At 51.7% G+C, this 13,190-nt stretch overlaps 2 protein-coding genes across 2 annotated transcripts; both read right to left on the reverse strand.

Moving 5' to 3' along the window:
• Positions 1-265: 265 nt before the first annotated feature.
• Triagg1_10322 (uncharacterized protein) lies at positions 266-954 on the reverse strand (the record flags this gene model as incomplete). The annotated part of the gene is made up of 2 exons (XM_062894381.1): positions 266-393; positions 585-954. The coding sequence occupies 2 exons, from the start codon at positions 952-954 to the stop codon at positions 266-268; spliced, it is 498 nt and encodes a 165-aa protein (XP_062750745.1).
• Positions 955-1,868: 914 nt separating this feature from the next.
• On the reverse strand, positions 1,869-2,267 carry Triagg1_10323 (uncharacterized protein; the record flags this gene model as incomplete). Its single annotated transcript, XM_062894382.1, has 1 exon — positions 1,869-2,267. One exon carries the CDS (start codon positions 2,265-2,267, stop codon positions 1,869-1,871), a length of 399 nt encoding a protein of 132 aa, XP_062750746.1.
• Between the last annotated feature and the right edge of the window lie 10,923 nt (positions 2,268-13,190).

Here is a 13,190-nt window from a genome sequence, read left to right on the forward strand (position 1 = left end):
CTTAGCTTTATGATTTCATCCTCTGTCCTTAGTAGCAGTAGTACAGAGTAGCCACCTCTGCACTGCTGACTGCTGCTTTGTTGCAAGCGGCTTCCAAGACGCATGTTGCGCAGTCGCCACAGGCGTAATGAGCTGAGGACATTGTTCATGAGAATTAGCATTTGGTATCCAGCCGCAAAGACACTTTGCAGGTGCAACGCCCAAGAGGTAACGGTAGTGGTATGGAATGCTAATATCCCACGCCCTCCCCCAAGCGACCGTGATCCTATTCTTTGGTATCCATGTTTCGAGCAAAGTGCTTGTCTGTCAAGAGGAACATCGCGGCTTGGTACTCGTACTCGTACGTTGCGAATCGAGCATGTCCACTCTTGTCAATTTCCGTTTCTGTCGTGGCTGCGGAGAACCTCTCGCAGCTTAGTCGCGGTTCGGTCCCTCTCAGAATACCCACATGTACAAAACGGGCCGGACCAGCCGCCTGGACTAGAGATTTTTTTGTCTGCGTGCATGGAACGAGCAAACAAAGCAAGCGGCAATACCGACTCTTCTATCTCGTACCTTGCGTCGTCGAGTTCACGATAGTGTACCATGGAGGTCAGTAGACGGCGTCCAAGATGGCTGCCGCATTTCTTGCTTAGCCCGATGCGCGTATGCCGTTGGGGAGGGGGGAGAGGCCTCCTCTTTTCCTCCACTGCTTCTTTTCCTCATTGTCTGGTTCTCTTCAGCGAAGAACATCGGGTCGACGTTTGAGCTAGCAATCAATGCTGTGGCACTGACGCCGCCCATAGGGGCGAGGCAAGCAAATGTTTTTGGGGGGTTATTAATAGTAAGGCACTTGTAGTTCGTGTCCGAAGCACTGCACACGCTGGGCGTGCGTGTGGCGTTTTCCCAAGTAAAAGGGCGGCGGGCGGATGCCAAGACTTGGACGAGGAAATTGTGGTGTTCCACAAGGTTCATAGTCTCTCATGCTCAGCAGAGCTCTCATGATGAAGTGGCACGAGATGAGGGGCTCGGGCTCACTTCTGCCGCCTCAATTCGGCGCAGATGCGGAGGATAGCAACCCTCTCGTAGCCGCATAAATCCAACTAGTGCCGCTACCTGCCTGCCTTAGTACGTCCAAATGCCACTAAGGCAAAATGACACATTTTTAATTTCCTTTTGAATCGTCCGCAGTAGACACAGAAGAAGGCGGTAAAAAAAATTTCCATTGCCCACTCGAGGGAGATATCGTCAACAGTAGAACCGAGCACGAGTACCCAAATGTAACTTGGTACGCTAAGGCTTTGTCGTATCCGCCGGCGACGAGTGGCCGTGGTGTCCTTTGACTCGCAGAAAGACAGCTTTGCCGGCTGCAGGGCGAGGAGGCTGATGCACGTGGAAACATGGAATGCCACTAAGATCAATGGGCCAACGTTGGCGCCGCCCAGGATTATTGACAGGCAGTCAACCCTCTCCAGATGCGCATGCCTGTTCGCACCAGACTTCGTGAGATCGTCCAAGATCCAGCCTTCTTCCTTCGTTGCGCATCGCATCTGTGGTAGCAGCGGCATATCACTTTCCGATGCGGCAACGAGGGGTCATAAGTGGATAGCCTGTCCGGATTCCCAATATCAGTTAATGGCCGCGCAGCGGAATGTCTCTACCATACTATATCATGACGGAGTATACCCTTTCGTACACTGCATTGGGCGGAGCGGTCAGATGGGGAGAAGCCGGGACAATCTCCCTCAGACACCGGTTTGTCACCGGCGGAAGTCGCAGCGACGCCCACGCTCTTCTCTGATGTTGCAGCTTGGCTTGTCCCTCTGGCGGCTTGCCCGTGCACGGAGGTTGTCATCAATCGCAAAAGCCGCTGCTACCGAATTGGTCCGCTAAGGGCCGACGCGCTTAATGCTCAAGCTCCATGGATTATGCTCGTTCAAGGAGGTCCTTGTGTCGACAAATCTCGGAGTATAAGCGTATGCTTTGTACGTGTACGGAGTAGGAGCTTCGACTCCGTCGTCGTCCCCCATGGCACGGACATCTTTAGAGTTGTCGACACAGGACGGTGCAATACCTACGCGTGCTCGCTGCAGGGATTTGGAGCGGCCAGAGTCTGGCGGATATGCGGCCGAACGGCAGACCGGGATGGACAGAGTCCAGCCATTTGGTCGATGGAGAGGGAAATCCTTGCCCTTGTGGAATCTCAAGCTCGGCTGGCCGGGGCTCCTGGTCGCTGCTGCCTCTCCTAGCGCGGAGAAGATACGAGGGTCCTCTTCGCCCTTTCCCATGCCGCCTGTCGCATGGCCCCCAGTACAGTACACACGGCGCAGTACTTGGTACTTTGCATCTCTCTTCCCGCAACGCTTTGATCAATGTCCAGGATACTCCACATCCCGCGTAAGCTACATGTATCTTTTCTGTGAGGACCCCAAGAGAAGGATCTTGGGCACGCTTCTAGAAACTCGAGATCTCTCTTCATCAAAGACCCTGGATCTCCTAGGCGAGAATACCACTACAGTACCACCTGCTAATGGAGAATTAGTAGGCAAGGTAGAATCAATGCACTACCGCAGTGATACATCAGTACCAACCTGTGAAACCATCGCTCAATTCATCTCAGCATCTGACGCCGCGGCGATCCGCGCTTGGTGGTTAAAGCGACGCTCCAAACCCAGAAAATATGTCAGCGCCAAGACTGCGGTTGAAACGGCGACTTTTGCTTCAGAGGACGGCGTTACCAGTGCAAAACTCGCCATGGCCGTTAGTAATCGCATCGGGCTCTTACTACCTAGTATGCTGGAGAGGGAATGGGCACTTGAGACACCAGTACGAGTATTACGATGTACTCTAGCAGGTACCCTTTCAAGTCGTCGATGCAACTACACGTACGACGTCGGTGAAATCATACTGACAATGCCCGGACATGCCGACTGCAGGCATGTCATTCGCACAACTAAAACAGGAAATAACTATTACTCGAGCCCGCCTTCGGTGTTAAGGGGCAATACCTGGACACGTTCAGCGACTGATATTCCCATGGTTGATTCTGCTTCAGGCTGAATATTCGACTAGCCATCACTGGAGACGCAAGTCCTTTTGCAGGTGGAGAGGCACTGGCAAGCCGATTCGCAAGTTTCGGCCAAATGACCGTTTTGATTGCGGCTCAGTCACGGCGCTACTGTTGTTTTTGCAGCCGGCAATCGTCGATTTCAATTCATCCGGTGGTACTCCGTAGATCTTTTCTGAGGGGTGAGATAATCCAGCTCTGACGCGATATCCAGCTGCGATGGTAGGCCAACTAAAGAATAGGGGCCAATGATACTATGTACTATCTCTTGCGAGGGCGTGGATGAGTACCTAACCGTCTATACCTACTTATCTGGACTCGACGTGTTGAGTAAGGGTTAGCGGTGAGATCTTAGTACCTGTAACGTTTAACTCCTCTGCAAAGAGCAAAGCGTCTGGTTGACGGACTTTTACAATTACACGGAGAATGATGATGGAGACGATGGTGACCTCGATGGAAGCCAAATAGAACATGCTTACTGCCAATCAATAACGCCGGCATATTCTTGCGCAGGCCTTCAGGCAACCATGTCGTCGGCTGCCCTCAATGGCGGTAAGCGCCATATCGACGTCCTTGCACGAGGCTGGAGCACAAGCAGTGGCCATCCTATAACGGCAGATGCTTCTCATCGACGCCGCTTCGGTCGCCCCTGGCTTGGACCAGTGAAGATAGGCGGTTGGTGCGGAGTACCTACTCTGGATGGAATATCGATGGGCCAGTTCATTCCATCTAGGTATCCCTACCGCGTGGTTTGTGCGGAAGCAAGCTCCGAGCATCTCATCCGCGGTACGGAGAGCAGGCTATGGGATCTCCCCGGCCGGCGAATCTGCCTGCGCTTACCCAGAGGTCGACAGGTCATGGCTCTCGTTGCAGCATTTCGTACTCCGTACGTACCTCCATAAACTACAAGAATGGCGACACAGCTAGAAACGATGGGCGAATAGGTAGGACCAAGCGCAGATGGTTTCTTTTGACCTGCGACGGCCAGTGACTGCCTTGGTAACGTAACCTTGAAAACACATCATGCCACTTTTGCATCCCCTTTCCCCTCTCTCTTCGAGATGGATATCTATCTGTACCGGGTAAGTCTGCCTCTGGATTACTGCTCTTCAACACCACATGATTCAGCGTGTCATCCCGGCTCCACACATCGCGAGTTGTACATTACCTACTTGATGCTGTGTTGGTTGATACGTGTACTCGTACTGCTCGCCCGTAGACACGCAAGATACAGGTACATGCGAGTACGAGTACTTGGTGCACCTATTAACGCCTGTTCGCTAAGGCAGGGAGGAGACAAGAAGGGTGCGAGCAGGGATCTTCGGCCGCTGTGGGTGTGCTTCGGTAGAAGATTCGTGGCGACATGGTTTCCGGCAAGGGCTTTCCGGCCCCACGGAAGAGACCAGTCCGCCGGGCCATCTGAACGTGGCTTTGTTCTCTTATTAGGCTTGCACTTGTTTAGTTGAGACAATAGGCGCCCAGTAGCTCTTCTGCGAGGTCACATCAGGACACTCGAATTGTGACAAGCGCTTATTCTTGGATGTCTTTTTTTGGTGTAATGATTGACAAAGTTAGTGCTTGAGCGCTGCCTCTCTAGGACTCGAACTCGAGGTTAGCACTTGTTTGGAGGTTAGCAACACCATTAGCAGGTCACCGGAGCGCCGATTGCTCTACTTACGGGTACATGTACGTAAGTACACGTATGTAAGACGCTCCATGCATGCTGCACCGTTTACCGCTCATTGTACTAAGTATCATCAAGTCGCCGACCATGCGCTGCTCCGTCCAGAGTCTCAAAAGTTCTCTGGAATTGAGCCGAATTGCTTGGCATTGATTGACCTGTGCGGACATTGAGGCACTGCTGCCAACTGCGAGCTACCTTTTTCCGGAGGTGAGCAGTTGATAGAATGGTTGTGAGAATTCGCTGATTGCAGTTTCTTGATTTACATGGCTCTATAGATACTAAGGTACTATTACGTATGTTGTCGCGGCAGTTCACTTTAACGATAACTCGAGGGCACCTGCCTACTCATAGCAAGGAACTGGAGATTAAAGGACATTCAAGATATAGATTCCTTACTAATCTATCTTGCCTCTTCTCCAAGGACATAAGAGTACCAGATTTTAGACAACTTCGGAGACCTTACCAGTTGCTTGGATAATCCGGGGTTAGAAAGACCTTGCGTACCTACCTACTCGTAGTACCTCACTTGGTGGCCGACAGAAGAAGGTCCGAGTAGTACTAATAAGGTACCTATTACTAGGTCTGGTAGATACCTCTTGCTGTGGCGTGTGATAACTGTAACATGGCAAGAGCCCTCGAGGCAATGAGCAACCTTGGAGTGTTACGTGCGCGTACGTGCGAGTTTTTGCAGGTACGGGAGTGCGGAATGCAGTATATCCGAGCGTTATTGCGTTTGCTCTAAGCAGTGTGGGCTCAAATTTTAAACACGAGAAACCTTTAACATGGCGCTACACCACAATGGCTGACTTTTCATCTCACGTCTCGAGCTACTCCACCACGCGATGCCCCATCCTGCCAGGTCTGACGGAGCAGATGTCCCTGCCAAATTCAACCTTCGATTGGCGGACAATCACCATGACGCGGATTTTCTAATACGGCGTAGCACCCGGCCATCGCGTACGAGTACAGTACAGTACCAGTAGCTCAACGAGACGGGTGCGCGACTCCAAGGTTGGCACATGCGTTGTGAATGATTTGAAGTTGCTGAGAGCGAGCTTCTGTACTGACGAGTACACGAGACACAGCCCTGAGTGAGTGGCCAGAGGCATTGCCCGGAGATATTGGGTCTACTTAGCCCCGGTGATTCATACTGACGGGCAACAGGCACAATACAACGCCGCATACCTCTTCGAAGACGGCCGCTGTTAGAATCAGTGTCTCTTGTGTGCCTCTACTCATACAGGTCAGCACTCCTGGCGCTCATACAGACAAGCCCTGTGCGGAATTGGTACTCCGTACGAGGACATAGCAAGTCTTTCACCGTTTTGTCGCCTAGCCATACTTCTACTAGGCAGGACTGTTTGCATGCCCATACTCCGTACAATCCTCCGTATCAAGTGCCGATTCTTTGGCCAAGCAGAGAGTGGCTTTGTTACTGGCTAATAAGAGCTATCACAAGTAGTGGATACTCCGAGGCATGGATGAAGATTGGCCGATCGCCGTTGTTGAGATGTAACATGATGTCGGTCAAGGGAACTCAGCATTACCAAAGCAACAAGAGTCGTCACAAGACCGGAGGCTCTTTCATCGTGTTGCAGAAACGGCCCCCAAAAGAAACAGCCCCATCCCGCAAGTTCGCCGTCTGCACGGCTTATTGTGGTCACCCCCCCCCCCCCCCCCCCCCCTTCCCTTTCCCTCTTCTTCGTCTCGTCTTCAGTGCATGACGGTGCATGTGTACTACTGGTACATGCGCATGTACCAGTACTCTGTCAGGTACTTCATACCTATCTACACGCGAGAATTGTCGCCTAGCTCGCGAGTCTCATCCTCCTCGCACTTTGGATGCTACTGAATCTACTAGCTGCATGCGGGAGATGGGAGCTAGGAGGGCTTTCCGGCTCTCCGGTCACTGCCTGCAGAAGAGGACGACAGGCCTTCTCATTGGAAGCGATGTACACGATTAAACAGGCAAGAGTTGCAGGCCGATTGAACTCCGTGCTCACACCAGGTACGAGTACATTGTTCCAGCGGTTAGAACCACCTGGCAGTCATCATCTCGCGCGCGGTACTCGTAATAGCTACCGGCCTCGCTGCTATTTTCCCGCTCCCAACTGCCACGCGCTTCATGTCATCCAAACCTGCGTTACCTCGCATATGGCGGTCAGACCTTCTTCACTGTCTCCTAGCTCTTGGTGCATGGATATTCCTCTGACCACACAAGCAGCTTTCTTTGGCTCTGCCGAGGCTCGTGGAGTCGGGCATTATGCCAAGATTCGCTGTGCGTTGCAATGGAACGTCTTGCTTGCTGTTCTTCAACCTCGGAGTATTCTCCAAATGGCAGTGTTATTCTGTACCATGTGGTTCGTACTTGCAGATGAGGTTGCTTGGCTTGAGCGGATTCCAGCCGAGCTGGGAGGTCAATATGCATACCCATGTACATGCTCCTCCAAGCATGCTCCTGAAGCGATTGGCCGTGGGGGTGCCCAACTCAAAGCTTCCGGATATCTCCATATACATACTCGGTGCTCAACGACAGGTCAAGCAAGTGAAGCAAGCAAAATCAGCTGGTTCTTCTTGCGGGACCGTAGTTATACACTGGGCTGGCTCTCAGTTTGTGGCATCCCGGCAACAGATCTGCGCATAGAATTGGCCGTTCTCAGGTCCAAACCAGCCCAACCCCTAGAACGCATTTGTGATGCATGGCATCCAGGCACTAATATTGTTGTTTACCTGCAGCCGTTGGCTAGGCACGGTTCGTGTCCTTAGGTCGAGAATAAAATATGCATACAGGTACGGGCACTGCGGAGTATTACTTCTAGTACTCCGTAGGCGGCGTTGATTCACCACCTGCGTTATATGACAGATCACTCTGGCTTCTTACCTGGAGTTACAGATGCTAAACTTGGTCGATAGGTACCGGTACACTTGGGCTCTGCAACTGCCAAATGTGACAGTGGCCTGACACGTCCCCGCCTCAGCTCCGCGTCTTCCCTGGCTCTAAGCCTCAAGGTAGCGGTGAGCCGGTGAGCTTCGAGAAAACTATTGCATACAGAGTGGCACTGCATACATATGTGAGTTGGCATATTTGGCAATGCACATGATACGCGGCTGCAGTGTTGTGGCAGTTTCTCCCGAGCACTGCGACTGTACGAGTACTTGCTTATATGTTCGTATGTGCTGGACACATCAATCTCCCAGCAGTAGCATTCGCTGACCTCGCGGTGGTATCTGTTACCTCACAAGTATACGTCGTATCTACAAAGACGGAACACTTTGCCCTATGACAATTGAGCTACAGTATGTTGTATCGGCGACTAACAAGCAAGTTACCAATAGGCTTCCTACAGTCACTCTGCTCTGCTTCTCATTACATATACCCATCTTCGCTCTCCTAGTTCATGCTACGACCCTGAGGTTTTAATGGAGTTGAACCCGCTATGCCAGGCACACGAGCTTGTTGTCGAAATCACTTTCAGAAAATCCACAAAGAAGTTGGAGAAGTACTCCGTACCGTATGGGGCCAGGTACTGTATGGAGTTTCGGTAAGGATAGAAACAAGGGAGCTTTGTTGGAGGACAAAGTGGGTAAGAGATCTCCCAACTCTGCCCCAAGGACCGACCCCTATCCAATATATCTGCCCTAAAACGAACATGGTAACGGGGGGGTGGGTGCTGCAATACCACCACCAGCAACTTTCTACGAGTACGTGCATGGAGCCTTTCCCGGTCATCCTGGTGAGAAGTCTGCATCCCCTGCCAGACAGCAAGCGGTCCGGACGCATTGAGCTACACCCTCTGCAGCAAGCCCACTGCACCCGTCAAGAAGCATCCGAAACTCCCTGCTAATCTTCGTGGGGAGGTAAGACGGCCAGCACGGCTGCAGCCGCGTGTATGTCATCGTGACCAGGGCACCATTCGCCACGGTACAGTGGAGAGAGAGAAGCGTGCACTCTCGCCGCAACGAGTTAGCCTGCTGCTGGCGCGAGTTGTGCCTTTGAGGGCTAACGGAGACTTGACGCTTCTCACCTCGGAATCAGCTTCGCTCCGTTACCGACGGTCAGCATGCCCTGTTGTCCGCCACGACTTGACGATCCAATGGCATATGACATGTTCTAAAACAGGAGTCTTGAGGAGCAGCCGCGCTTTGTCAGAGGGCACGAAGTGGTATTATTGCTATTTCGCCGAGTAGAGCAATTCGGAGTGGGCATTCTCATGTTTTCACCCACTTTTCCAATTTCTCCTTTCTTTGCCCAATTTGCTGCAGTACTCGTACATACTCGTACTTGTTGTTGACTCTCTTTTAGCGGCGTTCGATAGCTCCAAGACTAATCATACGTCCTGACATGTTATTATTATGCATGGGCACCGCAACGGCCCGCCGATCCCCGTTAACTCATGTCAATTACATATGACATTGGCAATGTAAAAACCTTTTGGTGCTATCAAGTGGCTTACGCTAGGTACCAGCTACCCACCGCCATCAATATCGAACCTTCAAACGGCTTCATCTGCCCCTCTTGTGAAAAGAACGCGTCCCACCATATCAACTAAAGCAGGCTCTGCGTCAACCTGGCACATGGCTCATTGGTCCGGTTCTTTCTTGCACGGTGAGATGGTGATGAAGGGGTGGGGGCGACTATACCCGGTCGTCATTGGGGAAATTTGATATGGCAGTATAAGGGCTCAAGAGAGAGAGAAAAACCCGCAGGCAGAAGGACAAATGAGCGCATTGTTAAAGTTTGGAGCTGGACAATCCGTGTGATTGGTAATGCTCTGGAGGGACTTTTTGAAAGAGGGGCTGGTGGTTGGAGTATGGAATACCCGTTGAGGTACTGTACTTTGTGCAAATCAATCAAAGATGCTCAACACTCGTCTTGGTACTCTGCTAATCCAGCTGCCAGGTACGAACTTGAGCCACAAATGATGAAGAGCGGGATTGATGCTCTGTGACTTATCAAAGCATGGAGGCTGGAATAAGCGCAGGACAGGGCAGGGGAGAGAGCACCGGCGTGTTCCGGGGTTGACGCTGAAGCCTCTTTGCTTTGATGAACAGGGACGGAGTACGCACAGTACAGGCCTGGACACGGCAGTCTGGGTACGAGTGCGTATTTCCATGTGCCGTGTTGGTTTGCCTCTTTCCAGGCAGTACGAGTACATACTGTACATGCAGTATGTGTGTGTGTAGGTACCTATGCGCACACTGGAGAACACATGCGACAGCATCATGTGAGGCTAACAGGAAGTCTGCTAAGAACGGAGTGGTACAAGCGGCATACCACCGCAAGTACTGGTACTGGCATTGGACAGTGCTGGTCCTTGTACGAGCATGCTAAACCGCAGCTACCCTTTGATGAGCGAGTCCAGACGGACGCGATCCATCACACCGTCCCGTACAGAGCAGCAGCATCATGAGTGGGAGTACTCGTACGGTACAGGACGGAGTGCCATCTGCCAGCATCTGTTACCGCCTGTTTGCTCACAGCTTGCTTCTACGAGTATCGTACTCTTCTAGACTTGTTCTTTGCTGACCTTGCACTGTCGGGCAGGGGAGAGAGTGGGCCGATGCTAACGGGTGAGCTTTGGCAGATGTCGAGTGCATATTATTAGACTCAATCCTATGCCATGCCATGCCCATGCCACAGAGTCCGTCCAGGGAGTCGACAGGTACCGGTACCGGTACTTCCACTGGCACTACCTGCAAGGTATAAAGCAAACCGCCACGACGCGCCGGGAACAAGCAGACAGGAAGCCGGTCGGCGGTCCAGGACAGAAGTAGTGAGATTCCCTTTTGCTGCGCGTCTGAATGAACTGCACAGATTAAGGGGGTGTGGGTGGGTTTGGTGGAGAGGCGAGGGCCTGGAAAAGGGGCGCGGGGGGGCCTGGAAGGATTTTTGGCCAAACCACACCCCCTGCTCCAGGTAGACGATACTTGTGCTTCGCCGGGGGGACAAGAGACGGTGGCGGGTGTGGGGTGTTGCAACTGTCCGGTCCGGGCGAGGGCTCGTACTTGGTACCTGCTTTGCTGTCCAGGAGCTGGGGTCAAGGACAGCACGATATACAGCACCCGGACTACCAATACCTACGTATGCAGTGCAGATGTGTGATCAAGGGGGGCCTGGCAGCTTGTCAGTGTGCCATTTAGACGTGCTGGTAAGGTTTCGAGCCATCTGCTGGCAGCGACTGGCAGCTCACGGCAGTGGTGACATTCCAGATGAGGGGGGGAAAGGCCAATAATTGGGGGCTGGGAGGAAACGAATGAGATGGAAAACAAAACCGGCTTTGCAGGCGGGTAAGAGAAAGGCAAACGCGGTGACGGAAAGGGGAAGGGCAATTCGCTGTGCGTTATAAAAAGCAAAAACACAGAGAGAGAGAAAAGAAGAAAAGAAGCGAGCAAAGCACTAACTAAAAGGATCAATGGGTTAAAACAAAAGAAGAAGACGGAGGAGAGTACCCACCCGGTATCGTACACGTACAAACGAGGGTACCAGGTACATGTACCTACAGTTGGGCGAGACGGGTTAGTGATGTTTGACCCCGTAACGGGACACTAGCGGTGACATTTGGCGCTTGGCTGGCACTGATGGCGCTGTAAGGCGATGCTCTGGCAGAAACCGGTGCGCGGCCTGGAGAGGGGGAGGCAACAGGTACAGGCAGGACTGGTACTGGTATTGGTACCGGTACCGGTACCGGTACACACACAGGTACTCGTAATGACTGAACCACCCAATGAGGTGGATTTTGATACTGATGGATGATATCATGGCACCATGAGCACATGTTGGAGTTACAGCAGCCCACCACTACGAAGAGAGAGAAAAAGAAAAGAAAAGAGGAAAAAGAGGAACTTGTGTGGCTACAAAGCGATGCTAAGCTACCACACTTGGAGTGTCCACGGAGTACAGTCCGAGTACGAGTTGAGAGCATAGAAGGACAAGGAGATGAAAGAAGAGAATGTCGATGAGAGCAGAGACATATCTCGTCTTTAGCTACTAAGGTACCGGGTATATCGAGTACTCCGTAGTATTGGTATTATAGTGCCTGATTCCAGGTTCATGGCAGATATAGTACAAGTCTAAGGAGGACCTTGGGAGAACCAAAGAATCCGACGGGCAATAAAACAAAACAAAAAAAAGATGCGGTGTGTGCTCGTAAACAAGTAACTGGTACCAAGGCAAGAAGAAGAAGGAGATTGTGTTGGGGGGGAACAAGAATGAAGGATTCAAGGAGGGTTTTACCACGCCAGAAGATCGGCCATTGAGATTCGGCGAGGAGGACGTCATTTGTAACTTCGTATTCTTTTGGGGCTTTTCTTGTCTCGCTCTTTTTTCTCTCTTCTTTTTCTTACACGTCGTGCGACCAACTTTTTTCAGTGGTGAGGGGGTGGGCTGTGGTGTGGTTGCAGGTCTAGAGGTACCTGTTGGAGCGAATCTTCAAGTATAGAGTACCTAGGTACTAAACCCAGTCAACCAAATGTTACTTTGTAAATTGCCAGGCATGACATTGCGAGATCTCCATGTAAAGTACCTAGATGCTAAGAAAACAATACCATCTACTACTGAGGTACCTACCCTACAACTCTATATCGCATCTCCAAGAGCATCAACTTTTTTTGGGGTTTTCTTGCTCTCCATCTCATCTACTCCCCATCCCCATAACTCAAAAACCCAGTTCCACGCAACATGCACCCTCCCGTCAATCTGAGCCCGATGCGATACACGAGCACAGCCCGCAAAGATCCTCCCCCCCCCCCTCCTCCGGGATAAGAAAAGAAGCCCTGGGAGGGGTAACACCAAAGACAAGCAACAAAGTACAAGCATCCAGCAACCCAGCTTTTCTTTTTTTTTTTTCTTTCTCTCTGCTACACAATCGCCACACATTGTATCTCCCCAGGCGAGACAGGGTTCGGGGGGCGACAATCTCTACTGTATGTACATACTTACTCGTATACTCGTACTGTAGTTAGTACGCCTTTTTTTGCCTTCCCCCCCCCTCACCCCCAAGACATGCGAGAGGGGGAAGGGGGAGGGAATACCTGCAAGGAACTGCTCGTGCTTCTGGCTTGGGGCTGAGAGTAAACGGGACATGGAGTTGTTGCTCCGTCTCGCTGGGATAGCCGAGCATCTAGCCCATGCTTCCCCCCCATGTTTGGCCATGCGAGGGGCAATGAAAAGAGGAATGTACGAGTACAGGCACATGCGCAGAGGCAAAAAGAAGCGACCGGTACCCATGATGGCGGGCATGTCTCAGATTGACGATGCGGCAGAGCAGATTGTAGTTGTTGTAGATTCCCTTTCGTGGCTGATGGGAATAGACGATAGTGTGTGTATATCGCCACATTGTATGCAAGCAGTTATAGGACATCGTCACAGCGTTAACGTGAATGTACAAGAGAAAATCAACCCAAGCTTTTATTCCCTTAGATCCAATTGTAAAAAAAAAACCTCATGAAGAAAAACTCATG

The sequence above is a fragment of the Trichoderma aggressivum genome (genome assembly GCF_033847375.1).
Source record: "Trichoderma aggressivum f. europaeum strain CBS 100526 chromosome Unknown scaffold_070, whole genome shotgun sequence".
Lineage (NCBI taxonomy): Eukaryota > Fungi > Ascomycota > Sordariomycetes > Hypocreales > Hypocreaceae > Trichoderma > Trichoderma aggressivum.